The sequence below is a fragment of the Eleginops maclovinus genome, chromosome 3, assembly GCF_036324505.1.
Source record: "Eleginops maclovinus isolate JMC-PN-2008 ecotype Puerto Natales chromosome 3, JC_Emac_rtc_rv5, whole genome shotgun sequence".
NCBI lineage: Eukaryota > Metazoa > Chordata > Actinopteri > Perciformes > Eleginopidae > Eleginops > Eleginops maclovinus.
Window position 1 is genome coordinate 26,642,702 of NC_086351.1, and position 18,944 is coordinate 26,661,645.

The 18,944-nt window shown below is 42.9% G+C and overlaps 1 protein-coding gene across 6 annotated transcripts in view; it reads right to left on the reverse strand.

The window, feature by feature from the left end:
* Nucleotides 1-18,944, reverse strand: part of LOC134861661 (intermembrane lipid transfer protein VPS13B-like) — a 325,581-nt gene that overhangs the window by 21,940 nt on the left and 284,697 nt on the right. For all 6 annotated transcript variants that reach the window (XM_063879045.1, XM_063879048.1, XM_063879049.1 and 3 more), the window contains exons 47-53: nucleotides 13,290-13,445; nucleotides 11,619-11,885; nucleotides 9,179-9,262; nucleotides 8,675-8,850; nucleotides 4,713-4,883; nucleotides 2,112-2,319; nucleotides 183-371 (exon numbers count right to left, since the gene is read on the reverse strand). In XM_063879045.1, the coding sequence (XP_063735115.1) occupies nucleotides 183-371; nucleotides 2,112-2,319; nucleotides 4,713-4,883; nucleotides 8,675-8,850; nucleotides 9,179-9,262; nucleotides 11,619-11,885; nucleotides 13,290-13,445 (1,251 nt within the window). The remainder of the gene's footprint in view (nucleotides 1-182; nucleotides 372-2,111; nucleotides 2,320-4,712; nucleotides 4,884-8,674; nucleotides 8,851-9,178; nucleotides 9,263-11,618; nucleotides 11,886-13,289; nucleotides 13,446-18,944) is intronic.

Genomic DNA, 18,944 nt, shown 5'->3' on the forward strand with positions numbered 1-18,944 from the left:
CAAACGTAAGAGTAAAGAATTTTCTCCAAGAATTTAAGGTCAAACGGGTTGAGGAACTCTAACATAAAATGATAACTTTGAGGGGGATGTATTCCTAAAATGTATAATTCAATGACTTTCCAAATTCACTGACATTTCATGCGCATCGACGACTGTAACTTATAAACCCTTTGTTTCCTCACCTTCTGTCTGCCAGGGAAGGCCCCCAGTGTGATTTCAGCCTCTACATAACCCTCTTCATCAAGAGTGACCACCTCTGAGCCTGACCCCTCCTTCCACCGAGGAGAAGTCAGGTCATGCACCAGTTTGAGAGCTGTGGACTTGTGGACAGTGTTAGTATGGGCCCAGTAGATACCGATCTGGAAGGCTTCCTGGGTGGAGGTGGACAAGAGGGCGAGAAAGGGGTGAGAATGAGAGATCAGAACGTGCCAAAGAAAGGCGAACAAGGAAAACGAAAACACAGTCAGTTGTCAGATGTTGGCTGTGTAAGGAGAACATGATCTAAGTGCCCCCCCCCCGAATGCTTAATTGCTGTTTATCTAGCTCTGCAGATATCAGCATCCTCATACAGCAGCCTTCTCAAGGGAGACCAACACTAGTGTTCACTGGTCCTGCTAGGACAAACAGCAGGAGGAGGTTGAAATAATGTTTTATTTGTTCCTATTTCAAAAGCTACAATATTACACATTTTGTGAGCTGAACCATATCAGCAGTGGTTTTTTGATACGCTGCCTTGCAACTTTAGCGCTTTGTTAGTCGAACAATCTGTGTATGTGTTTAATGTTCCACAGTGCAAACACATCTGCATACCTCTTCTTGTGATGCGAGGAGCCAGAGAGAGGACATCTCTACAGTATAGAGTGACAGAGCTTGGTTGCAGATACAGACTAGCAGGGAAAATTGTTGTAATGCAGCTTTGAGAACAGTTTTATGAGTTAGGATGAGTACAGAGCTGGTTTCATAATGAAGGTTGTCATGCCTAAAGACTAAATAACTACAGTATCTATAAGTATCAGAGCAATAGGAAGATCACTGCAGAGCATACAGTGACTCAAATTTGGAAAGAATACAGTCAGTATTTTCTTTACTTGGCAGTACTTTCCAACACTGACATTCTGACCTGATTGGAAACATTCATGCAATATGTTTCATGTAGCATAGTAAATAGTATGGAAGTATTATATAAAGATGTAAGTGTGCACTGTAAGAACATTAAGAACATGTGATGTTCAGTTTACTTGTCATGAGGGGAACTGCTCAGCTCAGGAAACAGTCTTCTGTTTCTGACGAGCATCTGCCATCAGTGTATGAATGTTCACAGGTCAGAGGGTTTGATTTGTGCAAGTCCGGCCAACATGTGTCGGTGCCTGGAGTGTGCTTTAGTCTGAGAGAGTAACCCTGATGCTGGGCCGGATCTACCATGTGGGCAACTGGGCAAGTGCCAAGGGGTCCTTTGAGCAAAGGGGTCCCTCAGTGACAAGAGATTATTTTAATTTTTTTGTCTGCACGACCTCACTCATCACAAGATATTTGAAATAAAACACACTCTTCACTGCCATAAATACTTCTGTTTTGATAAGCTCAAATATTATTTTCTAAACTGTCTCTGATAGGGTCTCACTACACTATCTATGCACCATCAACTTTATTTATTTTTTATTTTAGCACGCCCCTGGTTCAGTGGGAGGGAATGAATGAAGTGATCAGTGAAGGACCTTTTTTACAGTTTTTAGACACAGTTATTCAATAATCCAGACTTATTACTTGGAGTTACACGTGCACGCATTTCTGTCTTGGGGTGGGGTTGGGGGTCCATGAGCTCTCAGTGCCAGGGGTCCTTCGAGGTACCAATCCTGCCTTGCCCTGATGTAATCATTATAACAGGATTTTTCTGTTTAACGGCTTGAAGGCTAGGTAACAAACTGAAGGCCTATAGTTTGGAAGACACAAGTGTAATGAAAAGCGCTGATAAGGGCATAAACGGGAATGTAGGATCCACTGTTTTTAGAGCTTGTGACTGTATGCCAGAATATCTTTACTCTGCAGCATTGATTTAGAACATTTCTCAATGAGTCTCTTGCAGGATATATGTTCTATAGTAGGCTCAATACCTTAAAGTTTGGGGGTACAATGATCTTTCCGGCTGGTATCTGCAGGACGATGGTCTCTCCCTCAAACAGCCACAGGTCCCATTTGGAGTGGTTGGCCAGCAGGGCCCAGGGCAACAGCTCTACCAGTAGAGTGTTGAGACCCGACTTCCAGCAGGATAACTTCACCTGCATGGGACTGTCCCACTGGGCGAGGGGCTCCTGCACCGACCTGTGGGGAGAGGACAGACGGTAGAAAATCAATAAATTAGTAGATTGTAATACTAGTAATACCTATTTGCAGATATTAAGTATGAGTATACAGACACAGACAGTCAGTGGAAGCGTTGGTCTTTGCAGTGGTGATGCATACATTTTAAACTGCCCTTCAAAGAGTCAAATCTATTCTGTCAAAAACAATGACATGCTAAGCTCCTTTCTGCTGCTCTGAGTTTGTTTCCCATTCAGCCCACTGCAGGAAGGCTGTGTGTGCATGGACTGTAAACACTTCACTGAGATACATAGCTATGATGACAGGGAGACAGACACGCAGCTACCTGTAATTCAGCATTTACAAACACCAATTATTGTCAGCTTGGTAATAAAAATCATTTATGCTCAATTCCTTAGATTAAGGATATCATTTCATTTGTCTACTCACGTAAATCAGCTATGGACATGTTTTACACGCAGTTTTATACTGACATTGAAATGTGTTGCATATAAACAAACAATTCTTTTACTGTTATACAATGCAGACATTTAACACAATGACAATCAGTCAGGCTAAACAAATACATAGTCTGCACACAAGTTATGCAATACAAACAGATACAGAGAACAGTTGACAAGACATCTGGGAACACACACAGGCATGTGGAGACACAGACAAACAGACTGAAACACAGAGCCATTTTTCCACTGATCCACCAACACAACAGTCATTTCACGGTAATCATGGTCTCATGAACCCTAAACAGCGTAGTGTCAGAAGAGAGCCAAACAAACAGTTCTCTCAGACTAAGTTTAAGTTCAAAGCCATCAAAGGTTTAAGTTCTTCCTCTCCCTCAAGGCCGCCGGGTCTCTGCTCAGCCCACCAACCTGCCACCTCAAACCTACCCACACCCACAGCCTGCCTGCTGTTGAATTGGACCTGAAGCACTGGAAATGTTTTTTTCTTACCATTTACCCATGTTTGAGTGTTTTATGGGACAATCACCTTGAGGCGGAGGGCAGAAAAGTTTAGGGCTCATAAATCACATTACAGAGCTCACAAAGAGGTAGTTAAAAGGTGTGTCTGTCCACACCTGACAGTTCTGAAGTTAGGGTCTTCAGAACTGTGGATTTTGAGAAGCTACAAACACCGCCTGCAGTGAAGGGTTACCATAACCCCAACCATTACATGAAGCCTGGTTAATCATAATCATCTACATATCTGTATTGCTGTTATCAAAATGTGGGAAAAATATACATAATAATCTGTGGCTTTCACTTGCTTCCTAGGTTCTGGGTGTGATTAGAGACAGGAGCCCGCTGTTAATCCTCTAATGGTACTTTCCTTTTTTTCCTTTTATGCTTCTCAACATGAAGTGGCAGATTTCTGCTTCTGACAAACTGCCACAGCCCCTCACAGGATGGGAAATTGGCCTTGGACTTTTGTCTTGCTGGAAGAGAGAGGTCTGACTGACAGAGAAACCTGACACTGCACCTCCAGATAGTCACCATTCACAGAGTGTGTGTGACATTTAGATGTGAGTGATGTGTACGGTGCGATCTGTGTGCGTCTTTGGATATGCGGAGAAACCTCGGCAACCACAGACAGACCTATGGCACACATGTCCAGTAGATCCACTCTCAGTAACTCAAGCCCGCTGCTATCAAGATGTGATTGCTTTGTGACAAAAGACGATTCCCAGAGTGACATTTGTGGAAAGAGTCACATGTGTGTGCTGCTTGATTGTATATGTAGCCTCCTGCGTGGGCCACATCAACACACATTTGCACACATGTATTCAGTATACACACATTCTGCAAAGTTGTGCCAAGTCTTAACTGAATGCAAGGTCCTCTGACGAGTGTGAGAAAGTGGGACTGTGACAGAGTGACAGCCTAAATCTCCGCTCTGTGGGGGCGGCTCTTCTGATGTATGGCTCTACATTGTCCTGGCAGTTACAGTTTTATTACGTGAACAAAGAGTCGGTAATAAAGAGAAGCCTCCCTCATTAAAGGGCTTGCTTGCACAACTTTGAGCTTTTGGGATTGGATGCCAAATGCAGACTACTATTAGGAAAACAGTGGTGGGTCCAAATGAAATGTGTTATGAAATGTAACATTAAGATTTAACGCTTTTCACACAAGTTCTATAACAAAGAGGGAAAATAATAACACATGTTGACTGCAAAGGTCTGTAAGGTGTTAAGAGGAAAGAGGCTCGTCCACTTTCTGTGTTCACTTGCATGAATTATTTTTATCTCCTGCCTTGCTTCACCTTGTTTAGCCAACCCGGTGCTTGTCGGCGGGCTGCTCAAGATTTTCGTTAAAAAAAGATTATCAACACTAATCATGTAAGTAAAAGTAAAAGACTGCTATTGTTACAACGCAGGGCACCTGCACCAAATACTGTACCTGTCAGTGTCCTGGGCTACATAGGGCCATGGTGGCCCAGTGGAGGCCTTCTGACCATAGAAGTCAGCCAGGATGTGCTCAAGGTTGTCGTCGTTTCCATTCTTGTGCACTATCTGTTTGATCAGGCTAGTGGAGATTGGTACGGCACAGTGGGAAGCATCCTCATCATGCCTGAAAGAAGGAGCACAAATCGTTATGAATGTCTCTAACAAGAGAAACATGCAACACATTTCCATTGAAATAAATAGCTCACAGAACATGCATATCTCAGAGATTTCCCAAAATGTTTGCTATCTTTTCCTAACAATCTGCAAGCCCTGTACCAGCTGATTTAATTTATGCTGAAATGGTGATAGGTGATTGTTTGCCATTAAACTACTCGGCTCATAAAGACATATGCTTGTGAATCACTGCTGTATATAAACTAATGTGCCTTGGAAGCGTGTTCACTTCACACGCCAGAACCAATTGAAAGACATTTTTTACTTCACTATAGAACAAGACATCTCTTGACAGCAGCCGACTTTTCTCATTGTTCTGTTCAGAACAATTAAAGTGACTTCCATCTAAACTCTGCTTTTACCCACATACCTCCATCTGCCTTTTGTTCTGCTTTTCTCGTCCTGACATGCAGTCTTGCCTTACAAACACTAAATTGCAAAGATCATAGAAAAAGCTTAACGGCACTAAATAATCCTAATGGACACCTCAGCCCCAGACACTGGTCAATTACGGCTTTGCCACAAGAAGAAAAAGGAACTCACTCCAAACTACAAAAGCTTTCTCTCTTTCTCTGGGCTTCATCCAGTTCTATTTGGCTGAAGTGTAGCAGCCCCCTTACCCCAGATCAGTGGTTTATTAATAGAGCTCATTGTGCTATAAAAGGAACACAGGGGCTACAGCTTATGGAGCTGGGGCAAGACAGAGGAGAGGGACAAGGTGTTGACAGGAAGCCTTTCATCCAGAGCAGTCCCTGAGGGGGAAACTGGAAGAGGCTTCAAATTGTAACCCTCAGCTTTCAAATGTGGTGGCCAAGATTTGGAGAGCGGGACATAAGTGTTCTGGTGAAGACTTGTCTGTCTCTTGTGTCACGGACCGCAGCTCTGCTCTCCACCTCGTCCATTAGAACCCACAACTATGTGTAATTACAGGAAGGAAAGACGAGCTGTCGACCAGCGAACATTGGAGTTTGGATCTGTCCTAGAGGTTTAGGGTTGTGTGTGTTATTGTGTTTGTGAGTGGAGGTACATGTACAATTGTGGTAGAGGATGCAAGGGGATGAGGGATGGATTGAGTTGGGGGTACAAGGGAAAGGGGTCTGTATGTTTGTGCGGTGGGACGCAGTTTAGAGAGGGGCTGCTTTGTAACAAGGAGCATTGTGGTGGCTATCCAAAACAAGACCCTTAGTTGTTCCTGGGCTTGCTTTGTGCAAAGGATTCATCTTCAGCAACAGGCGCTGAGATATTCCCAGTAACTGTATGGCCACTGTGGTTCGTTTATGGCAGCAGAAATCAAAACAAACTTTGTGACCAGATATCTAAACACACGGCAGTCACAGCAAAGATTTCTCTCAGGGGGAGGGACTGGTTGCTACCAAAGGGGTGATGTTTCTTTCATAGAACAACATAGATTAAAGATGTACAGACAACAAATCTGGTAGGAACAACAACAACAATACAGTATGTACATATGGTTGTTATTTCCCCCGGGGCCACCCATACTGACACATAAACACTCATGAGACACTTTGGACTAAAGCATCTATCATTGAAATGTTGTGACATGACACAGAGGGACTGTAGTGGTGTTATTAGATATCATATGACCTACAGAGGAAATACATGGCATTTATTTTATGGGCAAATTTGATGCTACATTTTGACAACTGACTTTGCTTAGTGGGACCTAACATAATGCACGATATAAGGAGCTGTCTCTCACAGGGGGTTTGGACAGTATGAGAGAGTGTGAACACACACAGACCGAGAACCAGGCGCAGCAGTGATGTGTGTGACAGACTCTGACCATGATGAAGGGCCAACTGTCACACTTACACTGGCACAGAGAAAACAAAGACAACGACATGTAGACCACACATGGATACCTGGACACATGTGTGCATACATACTACTCAGCCAACCGACACACACAATTCTCTACACAGACACACACAGATAAATAAGTAGCAAACCAGGGGCCAGAAACCTGCTCTCTGTTAAGGCCTGTACCTCAATGAGGTGTCATTCTGGTCCAACCTGACATGTTGGAATGGGAGCAGTGGCTCAGCTACTGCCAAGCTGGCTTCCTGTTCCCTCAAATGTGCCTGCACTCACCCTGGATCATGTCTTCATGTTGGCTCACAAGAATCAGAATGTGGTGTGAGGAAACCTTAAGTAAGTGTCTCTCCATCTTTGCTAAATGGAAACATAAAAAGCCCATTACAGAAGACTAGAGTGGGACCCTGTCTTTGCAGCAGTATGTGCTGGCGGCTGATAGCATACTGTATGACAACCTGGCAGCCCTCTTGGTCATGAGAGTGGAAACAGAAGCTTGCCAAAGGTGACACACTGGGTGAAGGAGATGAAGAAGGATTTTGTGTTTGAGGGATGTATGTTATAATTTTATATTGAAAGCTATTTTTTTTTAAATCCTAAAATGAAATCCCCAATTTGAATGAAGTGAATCCGATGATAGTCTTTTGTTTTTATTAAATCAACTTTAAAGAACATAACATTCTTTAAAGGAAACATAACAAGAAACGTTTTATAACGCAGTGAAAATCGTAAGGCTAAATTCCAACCTTTATATAAAGGCTACACAAAGCTCTGTAGTCATTGGAAATGTTTTAAACACACAATTTGAAAATCAGTTCTTCAGAATCAGAATCCCTTTATTCGTCCCACAGAGAGGAAATTTAAAGTTCACGGCCACTACTGGAAATAATACTGATAATATTAGTGTATAAAATATACCGACCTCAAACATGATGCAAAGACATGCAAATAAAACTTTTTGAAGCTTCAAACTATTTGGTACAGCTCTACTGAGTTTCTGAAATATATAGCACGAGAAAGGTGTTAACAGGTTGTGTATTTTGTGAATTGTGAAATTCATTTTTGTCTTTTTTTTTTTCTTCTATTTTTTATGTTTATCATTTTTTTAAATGCTTTTTTTTTAATTGTCTTTGGCTCTGTTGTTGCTTTAGCAAATGTACATTTGGTAACACTACTTGAATGGGTGTTCATAAGACTGACATAACCTTGTCATAACCATGACATGACAGCTGTCTTAAACATTAATGAATACTTATGACAGTTGTCGTTAAGTGTCATTTGGTAAGTTATGTCACTTTTGATGCAAAGGTGACATTGTTTGAGATGTCCTTGTTATGACAACTTGACATAAACCAAGACAACCAAAACCTGTAAACATGTCATAGCAGACCTAACTGTCAAACTTAAGAAAAACGTTTAGCTTGATATCTTAATGAAAAGGACAACATTTATGACACAATTGTAATGGTTTTGTGACAGCGAGTGTCAAAATAATCCATATATGACGGTTTAATGTCGCGCTAAGATATCAAGCTAAACGTTTTTCTTAAGTTTGACAGTTAGGTCTGCTATGACATGTTTATGACAGTTTTGGTTGTCTTGGTTTATGTCAAGTTGTCATAACAAGGACATCTCAAACAATGTGACCTTTAAATCAAAAGGGACATAAGTTGCCGAATGACACTTAACGACAACTGTCATAAGTATTCATTAATGTTTAAGACAGGTGTCATGTCATGGTTATGACAAGGTTATGTCAGTCTTATGAACACCCATTCAGGTAAAGTGTTACCGTACATTTCCCCTCTGTGGGATGAATAAAGGCATTCTGATTTCTGATACAAAATGTATGTGTTTATGTATTTATTGTATTTATTTTAAGGATGTACACTTGTAAATGTTTGTTACCTGTCCTGGAAGGTGAGGTGGTGTGTGAGGTCGGCCTCGGTGTTCAGCAGAGGCTCCTGGTGGCCCTGGCCCTGGATCAGCTGGCTCTCTCTCAGTCCTAGACTCCTCTTCTCTACGTGCAGGATCACTGGATCTGGCAGGTGGCTCCTCATCACAAACAGTGGACTGAAGACCACCTGAAACAGGAAGTTCATGCAGAACAGTCATCAGTTAGCGGATGTTTTCATTAGCTCGTTCTAGACTGTGAATACAGATACACTGGGTTAAAAATATACCAGCAATTTATATCACAATAGCACAGATTGCATAACTTCAAAACAAACAAACCAGGCGGGTCTGTGAGAATGTTTTGGGTGTGTAATGCTTTGGTGTTCCTTAATAATTAACTAAGAATTGGTCTCACTACCTGGCAGGAGCTAGAGAAACCTCCACATAAACAACAACAACCCAATCATGCCACATTATGAAAACACTTTGAAGGTAAGTCTGTGCAGGGACACTCACCACTCTCTGCTGCATGTGAGTGTCAGCTTCAATTGTGAAAAGAGTGCACCAAACATAGAGCAAAGATCCACTGGAGCAAGGCACCTGAAAGAGACACACAGAACATTTCTACCATATTTGGGTTGACAGGAAAGGACTTATCAAGGACACTGAACTTGATTATGTTTGTTGTTTTGTTATAATGCAAAAAAAGAAGATATTTGATGCCTTTGCTGCCTCTTATCACTGACAGGGTGTGTAGTGCGTCCATCAGCAACACATTGTCATAAGGAAATGTGCTTGATGCTTCTTTCAGTAGATAAAAGTCAGATCTCCCTAAAGCCTGCCAACATACTATCAAGACTAAGGCGACTGACAGCTGTTAGTGCCAGATAATGGGACATTACAGGCAATCCTAGCAAGATTTCAGTGCTGGGAATGTGTCCACGAAAGGCTTGGGGCTCTATAAGTGTCACTGCTGTTTGCCCGCTTACTCCTTGCTCTTCATTAAAGCCTGGAGATGCCAAGGCACTTTACAAGTGGTCTGACAGACTGGGGACTTTATGTGCTGGTGGGGACATCAGAGGGGAGCAAAGAGACACAACAATCATACAGTTTTGATATAGTCGGCCTTGCAAAACAGCCTTATTGGGATGAGGGAGTGTACATTGGGAAACAGAGACTTAAGAAGCCTGATCTACAGAAAACACTCACTGCTGGGATAAGGTCAAGATGACCTCCTGTACTTTGTCAAAAGAAAAGAACAAGGGTAATAAAAGATGTTGAGAAAAATGGATAGGGAGGAGGAAGGTGAGATATGAGGAAGAGGACTTACTTCAGGAGGATAACTGATACAGATAACAAGGAGACAGATGAGAAAGGAGACACATGTTCAAGGGAGAGAGTTAGAGGCCGGACCAGGTGGACGAGCTAAATGCCAGAGCATGTGTAAATAAAGAAAAGGAGTTAACAACTACAAGATAGATGAGTGAGGCAGTGTGTGGGCAAGAGGTAGAAGAAAGGGAGGAAACGAGAGAGTGAAATAGCAGGAGACAGACAGAGATAGAGAGATCTGAGGACCCAGCTACTAGTCCAGGCAGCTCTCTCATTCAGAGCCAAGCCTCCATATGTGTAATGAATGTCTGATCGGAGCAGAAGAGATAACAGCGCAGACTGGAACACTCAGAAATGTTCAGACACACACAGAAGCTGGAGCTGCAGAAACTAGCTAGCTGTTAACAGCATGGGGGTTATATAGGCAGGAAGAGGACAGATCTAAGAAGTACAGAAAAGAACCGCACAGAGCAGCAGGGACGGCGAGGAGAGATGTTCTGGCCCTCATCCAGCAGTGAGAAAGTGTCTTCAAAGCTGTCCTCGTGCCCACATATCAGCTAGTGTTTCCTGTCCATGGTTAGCGTTGTTATGAGAGGGCATAAACTGTATTTTCTGCCTCTCAACATGGTCAGGTTATGGGTCGGTATCTGAAGGGAAGATCTCAATCTGTTTCTGACTGTGAGAAGCAGCGTGGAAACTCTGCCACTGCGGCCACCCAGGAGAGAGGATCCGTCACAGTTGGTGGTCCAGTCACCGGCTCCAAATGTGTGTGTGCCTGAAGAGCCAGTTGGAAGTTGTTGTGCGAACGATGGGAGTGTTTATCTGTGTTTGTGTATTACATCCATATCAAACATCTCTGAAATTTAAAATGATATTTAAATGAATTAATGTAGTCTATAATGGTGCGTTCACACCGGACTCTAATCGCTTGAGTTTCACCGCAGCTGTCAGTTGTGTTATACTCGCGTTATTCAAACAAGAGGTGCTGGCGAGGGGGCAGGGCTTGTCTCCATGTAGTTACTATGGTAGATACCAACTATAACTAAATGAACATATTTTAACGTGATTAAACTGTAATACACATTTCAAAATGATGCCAAAATAATTATAGGGTTTTGTTTTAGACAATTAATAATCTTGTTAAGTCAAAGACTTTTTAATACATCCTGCTTTGATTTGGATCTCAGATGAAACACGTTTTTCTTTTACATGTCAAAGGTTTCTTTTAGCTGCTGTGGTGTTTGTAAAAAAACGATCATCTTGTTCCAATAAATAAATATTACTTGATTTTAGAAAACACATTTGTATTGGAAACCTACAACCTAACCTCAGAAAACTGAACACTTTTGAGCATTTCTGGCTAATTTTGAAAAACATTTTCTGATTATGTTAAAATAAGTTTTCCTTGCTAATGACAAGATCTGATTCATCTAAATATCCCCTCCTATTACAAAAAATCTTACCAAGCTTAATTCCACTTGTTATATTGGTAGATCTATCAGTTTATTTCAACATTTCATCAAATACTTTCTTCAATTATCAATCATATAAAAATGATCATTTTGGTGGTGAAGTTTTTCCTTAAAGGCTGACTCCTGTGTCGCAGGGTGTGTTTGTGTTACCACACCTGTACAACAGAGCTGCTGGGCTCCCTGTTCCTCCTCTCCAGCTGCACATCCTGGGACCAGTCTTCATCTCCTCTGGCCCTCACACAAAGCTCCGTCATCTCAGCATCCTCCAGCACATATGATGGCAACTTGGCCCCAGCCTCCAGACAATCATAGTGTTCCCGGACCACCGTCTGCCCGTCAGGCCCCACGTAGTGCTGCACCACCCGCAGCTCGATGTGCTGAGTCAGGTAGCTGCACATCACCTGCCGCCCACAGATTATCACCTGCAGAGAGGAAGGCCACAGGGGAGAGTTCCTAATATCAGACGCCATAACATCATTTCATTTCCTGGCTGCCATCATAGAAAGAAAAAACATAGAAATAAGAGAGATGTGAAGAAGTTTTGCTTGTCACTTTTTGAACCAGATTTAACACTGTGTGCAGTTTGAATAAAGTACGAACTGTAAAGCTTTGGTCAATATTTTCTTTTTTATAGATAAATGATTCAACCAATGAAATTGAAGGACTCTACAGATGATTTGGTAATGATGAGGTGTCAGTAGCAGCACTGATGCCTCGGTCTTTACAGGTGTTCTCCCCCCAGTGTGTATAATATGCATAGAATACATGTGTGTGTGTGCAGATGTGTGTGTGTATGTTATTTGTGTGACAGAGATATATACAAGGGTGATGTTGGATGGTCTTAAGGTGGAAACATAAAAAATAATAGAGCCTTCCAAATAATGACCAGGGGGTCGCTAAACAGAAAGGGTCTGCACAGCTCTCGCAGGCAGGAGACAATGTCCTCTGCAGTGGCAGCTGTTGTCCCTCTCTCAGGCTTTGTGTTGTGATCGGATGTGACTGACACTCATACCCTTACACTGGATGCAATGGGGACAAGATGTAAACAGTCTGGCTGGGACAGGCGGAAGAAGGAATGCTAGAGCTGCGTCTGTTTTGTCTGGAGGACGGGGGAGAGACATGTGCGACACTTGACACTGTTTATATAACAAAGTGTCACCGCTAAAATCTGACGCATCTCTGCATTTTCAGGAGTACATGACGCTGCCTTGTATTCGTGGAAAAAAACAACCAATGATTCAAGTTTTGATTTCCTCAGATCTTCTCTGGGAATCCATGGGGCACACTGTGATGTTGGATGGCTATAAGCTCATGTGCTTTTGGTTAAGTGTTATAAAACAGATCATGAAAATTGACAAAAAATCGGCTGTTAGCCAAGCTATTAAAATAATAACATACAAAGAAAAAAGAAAAAAACATTGAAAACTGCTCATTTCAGAATGAGCGCTGGGAACCCGCAAAGTTCAATACCCTTACAGCTTATTTGTACAACTTAAATGCACAATTAATTTTTTTCCTGGAAATACCAAACATGAAAAGACTACAACAACTGAGCAAAATCTATCTTTTGAAAAGTAGCATTGGAGACAGTGAGTGATAACATTGTATTCTTTGTATAGTGTTTATTGTTAAGTTGCAATAGACAATGAATTTGTGTTAACTTCATGATGAAGAATATGTTTGATGACCATGTCCACTGGGCACGATATCTGATTTTTTCAGGACAAAGAAAATGTGTGATGACCCAAACAGGAATAGGATAACACTTTGTTTTATGAAAACATAAGAAAAACCAAACACAGTAGGTCAGTAAACCCGGTTTGTACCTGTTTCTGGACTCCGTTGAGCTGCATCACCTTGATGATGAGCGAAGCTGTGCGTCCTTTGTACTGAATGGTCCTCAGCAGAGTCCCCACATTGTCCACACTGAAGGCCTCTGACCAGCGCCAGTTCCCCCAGCCTTCGATGCAGATGTGCAGCAGCTGCAGGATGGGACAGAGCATGACCCACACATACAGCACACACAGAAGACACATCAGAGGTTAGTCTTCTTGGCCTTTATTTATATCCAAGCAAAGGCAAGTAAATAACAGCTTTCTTTGTTTAAACAATTTTGTAGGCCAAAGTAGGGAGACAACGAAGTTCCTGTTTATTGGTGCTGAACAGACCTGCTGCTGTTGGAAGTAGAAACAAGAGGTCGCACACAATAAACTGGCTGGTGGAAAACAGCTGACGTGGAAGCTCATAATGGCTGCGTGTGTTTGTGTGTGTGTGTGTGTGTGTGTGTGTGTGTGTGTGTGTACTGTGTACTGTGTGGTTTGATGTGGAGGGCTCTGTTCTCCACACGTCTAAATAAGAAGCAGATAGTTTGGATCTCACCCCTTTCAGCTTCACAGACCTTGTTCACTGTTGAGCACATCCATGTGTGTGTCTGGGGGTAAACACACACCCAGGAGGGCAGCAATAAACATGCTGTCCTGTCGTTTCACATCCAAATTACTTTACAACTATGACAATGTTCCGAACAGTTCCCACAGAATTCCTTGTAGCCTACTGTGTGCCACAAAAATGGCAGCAGGGCTAAAATATTTAATAGGCATGATTGCTAAGACAGCTACAGTGTTTAGATGCTATATCATTGCATAACACTAATAATAATAATAATAATAATAATAATAATAATAATAATAATAATAATAATAATAATAATAATAATAATAATAACTTTAATTTATATAGCGCCGACCCAAGGTTGCTTTACATGAGTAACAAAAACACAAAAAACAGTCCTACAAACTTATTTAAGGTGTGACGAGGTGCAACTTTATGAAACCTCTGCTACATGCTGTCGTAGAAATGTATAATAGTCCCATTTAATTATATATATGTCACGGTAAGTTTCTTCTGCAGTTCGACTTTCCCACAGTTTCAATCCACATCTCACTAATGAAATTCACATCAAGTTTTTTAAATATTGACTTCCTGCCTGTCTCTCCGTCCTTTGATTTAGCTCCCCCTTGCCCCTCTCCCTTTGTTTTCGCATCCTGTAATGTAAATTTCTTTGTTGTATGCAGTTTGCCCTTCTGGCCAAATGTTCTCCAATACTCTTCCGAATGTAGAATTTGATTTGCTGTTCCCCTTCTTCCTTCGCTTTAAGAATCTGGTTTAATGTTTGATTGGGTCAGATCCTTGTATGACATAGATTGTGCAGGTTATCTGGCTTCCAGCTGGAATTGATTCTGTTAAATGCTCTACTCTTTATAAAATAACACAACTTTGATTTGAAGCTAGTAGATTTGTTCTTTTCTTACCAGAAGGTGATTAAGTGTGGAATTTCCACAACAAATTCCACCGGTTTCTAAATCCAGACACACACACACACACACACACACACACACACACACACACACACACACACACACACACACACACACACACACACACACACACACACACACACACACACACACACACACACACACACACACACACACACACACACACACACACACACGATGGACACAATGTAACATGTCTCCTTAATATTAAATCTCCCCTTCTGGCCTTGCCTCAGGTCACGGTTCTCTGTCCGTACTGTCAGCAGGCGTTTGGCTTTGGGAATTGGGGCGCCCTATTGTATGAAGATTAGCTGGCGCGGGTTTGTGAGGCTCTCTTCATCAGCTGTGTTCAGAGATGACCCCATTCTTTCTTCTGAATGTGCATAAAGCAGGGTTGTAAACATTCTGTCCTTAAGACGATGATAGGACTCAACATGAGTCAGAGAGTGAGTCACTGAGTCACCTCACTGACTGTGTCTCCATGATGGAGAGCCTGAAAGCAACAGTTTAGGGGGCAGAACCTCAGAGTGGCTTTGAGGGAGGCCTCAGTACGGCGTCTCAAGTGTCTTTGAAACCCCCCGGCCCTAACTTTAGATCTTCAGTGTCTGACATCGGTTCTAAGCTCTCCTGCAAACTCCTTCTGTTCATAGCTCAAAGAATTTCCTCACACACACACATACACATGCGCACGCACGCACTCACACACACTCAGTACAATAGGTTACTGGGCTGTTCAGATGTCTATCATACATCTACAGTGAGGTCATACAGGACATGGGAACTCATTTGTCAACCCGGTGAGTGTTGTCATGATATTATGGTCACAATACAGGAGCAGAATCATAAATACGCGGAGAGATCTGAAGAGTTGTCCCCTCCTGAGGCTGCGAGGCTGACCTCCCCCCCGACTGAACTCTGTGTCAGCCCAGCTGCCAACACTGCTTCAAACTCGCAACAGTTAGGGAGGGAGGAGAGAGAACATGAAAAAGACTGTCATGAAAGACAGGGGTGACAAGGGTTGGGAGGGGGGGGGGATCAATACAACCCCAGAGGAGTTGCAACCAGAGTGCAACACTAAAAAAACGTTTTTGAAGTGCTACACTTTGGCTCGTCACCTCAATATGTCGAACATTTAGCCAGAAAAACAAATGACTCCTGAGGTCAGAGAGCATGGGGGGACCCTGGATGTGTCTCTGCTGCAGTCTCTCCTCACAGTTTGAAGGCATATTTCTTTACAATAACATTCTTAATCAAAGCCTGAATTTACTTTCTTCCAGATCATCCCTTCTCCCTGTCGTCTGAGGGGAAATGCCATCATTTCACTGATCTCCTGCTCAGTGGGCTTTCTCACAGGGAACATGGCAGAGTGAACAGCCAGGGGGGTGGGGTGGGGTGGTGGGGGGAGACCCTGACTCGGACCTATATGGACCCGGACCTATAATCAATACATTAATAAGGGATTTTCATTTTGACGGGGAAATTCCATTTTTACCGGTGCCAACAGGGGGCCAAAGAGACCAGTGAGCGATACAGGGAGATAAACACAAGAAGAAGAGACAAGTTAGCCGCAGACAGAGAGAGAGAGAAGACAGAGTGAAGAGTGAGTGAAGAGACGAGTAATGCCTTGCACAGACTACACGACTTTCAAAGTCGTATGATCGCTTGCCAGTTCACACTACACAACTCGCTCGGGAGTCTTGAAGTCGTTGTGGGGTGCCAGTGACGCTGGAAGTCATTCAGAGTTGGGGGTGCTGGGTGACGTCACCCGGTGATGATGACGTCACACCACACGCAGCGCAACGGAGCAAAAAATGAGCTACATTCAATATTATGCTACATGCATGAACAGCTCCAAAACGGTCTGCGCTGTCATCTGGTCTTTAGCGATAGCATGTGAAAGCATTGCACTGATTGGTGTTCTCTTTAATGCTGCTATTTTGTGTACGGCTTCGAGATGAAAGTGTGATTTCTCATGTTCGCTAAATTTCTCACTTGCCTTTCGCCAATTGCAAAATACTCCTCAACACACTCCTGACAAAACTCCCAACACTCGTCTTGTCTACATCGACAAGGGGCTTCTTGACGGCAGAGCAGCATAGGAAGCACAGAGCTGTGTCCTTTTCTGTATCGTAGTGGAGCCATGACCACCGTGTAAACCACCCGGACTTGAACGACCGAGAGAATTTTTCATTGCCAAAGCGTCTGGCTGGGAATGTAAAGTGTGTTGGCTGAAAAGGCTCCTCACCAAAACAATATGCATCAGGTACAAACCTACTTGTTCCTAAAGCATCCTCAGAGTCAGGGGAGGTGGTAACGTTAGCATTATCTGCACTATTGCTGGCTACAGTCAGCATTAGCTGTTGTTCATCTTCCCCAGGGCTGCAGCCAGTGCTAGAGTGATAAGACAACGGCTCTCCTGGACACTTTCCTCATGGTCGCAGGATGACTTTTGTTGTTTAGCTTTATGGCCATTTCTATCTTTAAAAAAATCAGAAATTCTTTTTCTGACACATAGTACACAGTTCCTGTAGCTACCACAATACCGCCACGGTTCCTTTGGGACTGGTTGTTGGCGCCTAAAGCTAACCACCTCACAAGCCATATTTGTGAACATAACATTTTTTTTTTAATGACACAGGAAACAAAAATGTCACGATTATGTAAAAGTAGAAAATTAATGTTTTTATTTTGAAAAGTAAAAAGTTGAAAATAAAAATTATTAATTTACTACGTCAGTGTTGCAGTGTTGCAATAGTCCTTCACCAGGGGGTGCTGCAGCACACTCAGCACCCCTACTTCCAGCGTCCCTGTGGTGTGCACACTACGCGACTTAAGGGCGACAGGGGGGTCACACAATACATGATTTGTCACCAGGAGAAATCCCCGAGGAGTCTGTCTGGTCTCCAAACTAAGTGACACGGGAAATGACGCGGATTTCGAACGCTATTATGTTTTACCTAGAAACTGTCAATAAGTTTCTTTGCTTAAGCTTGTTAGCACATCAGCTAACGTAAACTTCAGTGAATTGTGTAGCCTAGTGTTAGAAATAATCAATATATTGAAACGGAACATTAAAAGATAATTCAAGTTTCTGGACGGATCATATTTGTCCAATTCCGGTAGTATTACTGGATGTTGTTTTTAGCCTCAGATAGCATATAGCTAATATTGTATTGTATATATGAGTAGAGGGAGAAGGACGCGTGGAGTTACATACTAAACACACCGCCTCTACCTCTCACTCATTGATGCTGCAATGAAACTATTGCGTGTTAAATAACTGATAAACCTCAGAAGGATTGCATAATAGAATATCGTAGGTGAAAGCTTCAGGACATCACTAACAAGATGGCGACGGTGACGTCATAAGAGGACCCGCCCCCGACGACGTCAGCCTATAGAAGAATCCGGAGAACCCCATGTGACAAGCGGCCAACAGGATCCAGCCCCCTGCCACCAGCCCCCTGCTACCAACCAATAAGAGCACGAGAGCGGAGCACATCTTATTTCGAAGTTGTTTATTTTATGGCCGGAAAGGGATGTTCTATAAAACATGTTTGTATTGTGAAATCAAGCGCTCATTTGTTCCGGACCGCCAGACAGTAACTGCTGATGAGCTCCACTCATTCAGCGGCCTGTGGACGCGTGTACTGGACTATTGAGCCACAGCTGAGAAACTTTTGTAAAACTTACTGCTGCATCCTTTTATTAAATACTCCTTTTAAAACTTATTATATCACTTTGTTTTCTTTTGAATCGACTCCTGGGCTTCGAATAAAAGAACATTTCCTACACTAGCTACAACTTTACAGTTCAAAATCAAGTTTCAAGCAGCTGTGGAGACTTGTTGTGTTGGACAACGCTTCTTCTTCTTTTTAGAAAGTTGTGCAGCTCCTCCCCGGGGCTTTTCCTCACCCCGTGTCTTGCGCTCTCATTGGCTGTAGCTCGTCGTCGCACCCATTACCAGGCACAACCCTTTTCACACTACAGGATTTGGACTCACTGACAGGTCCAGATATTTAGCTTGCTAGATATCTGTCGGGCGTTGGGGAGTCGTCGGGGACGCATCGGGGAGTCTCTCACCTCTCTCGTGAGCAGTTCACACATAACGATCAAACGCCGACTGCCGAGCGCCGATTTAGC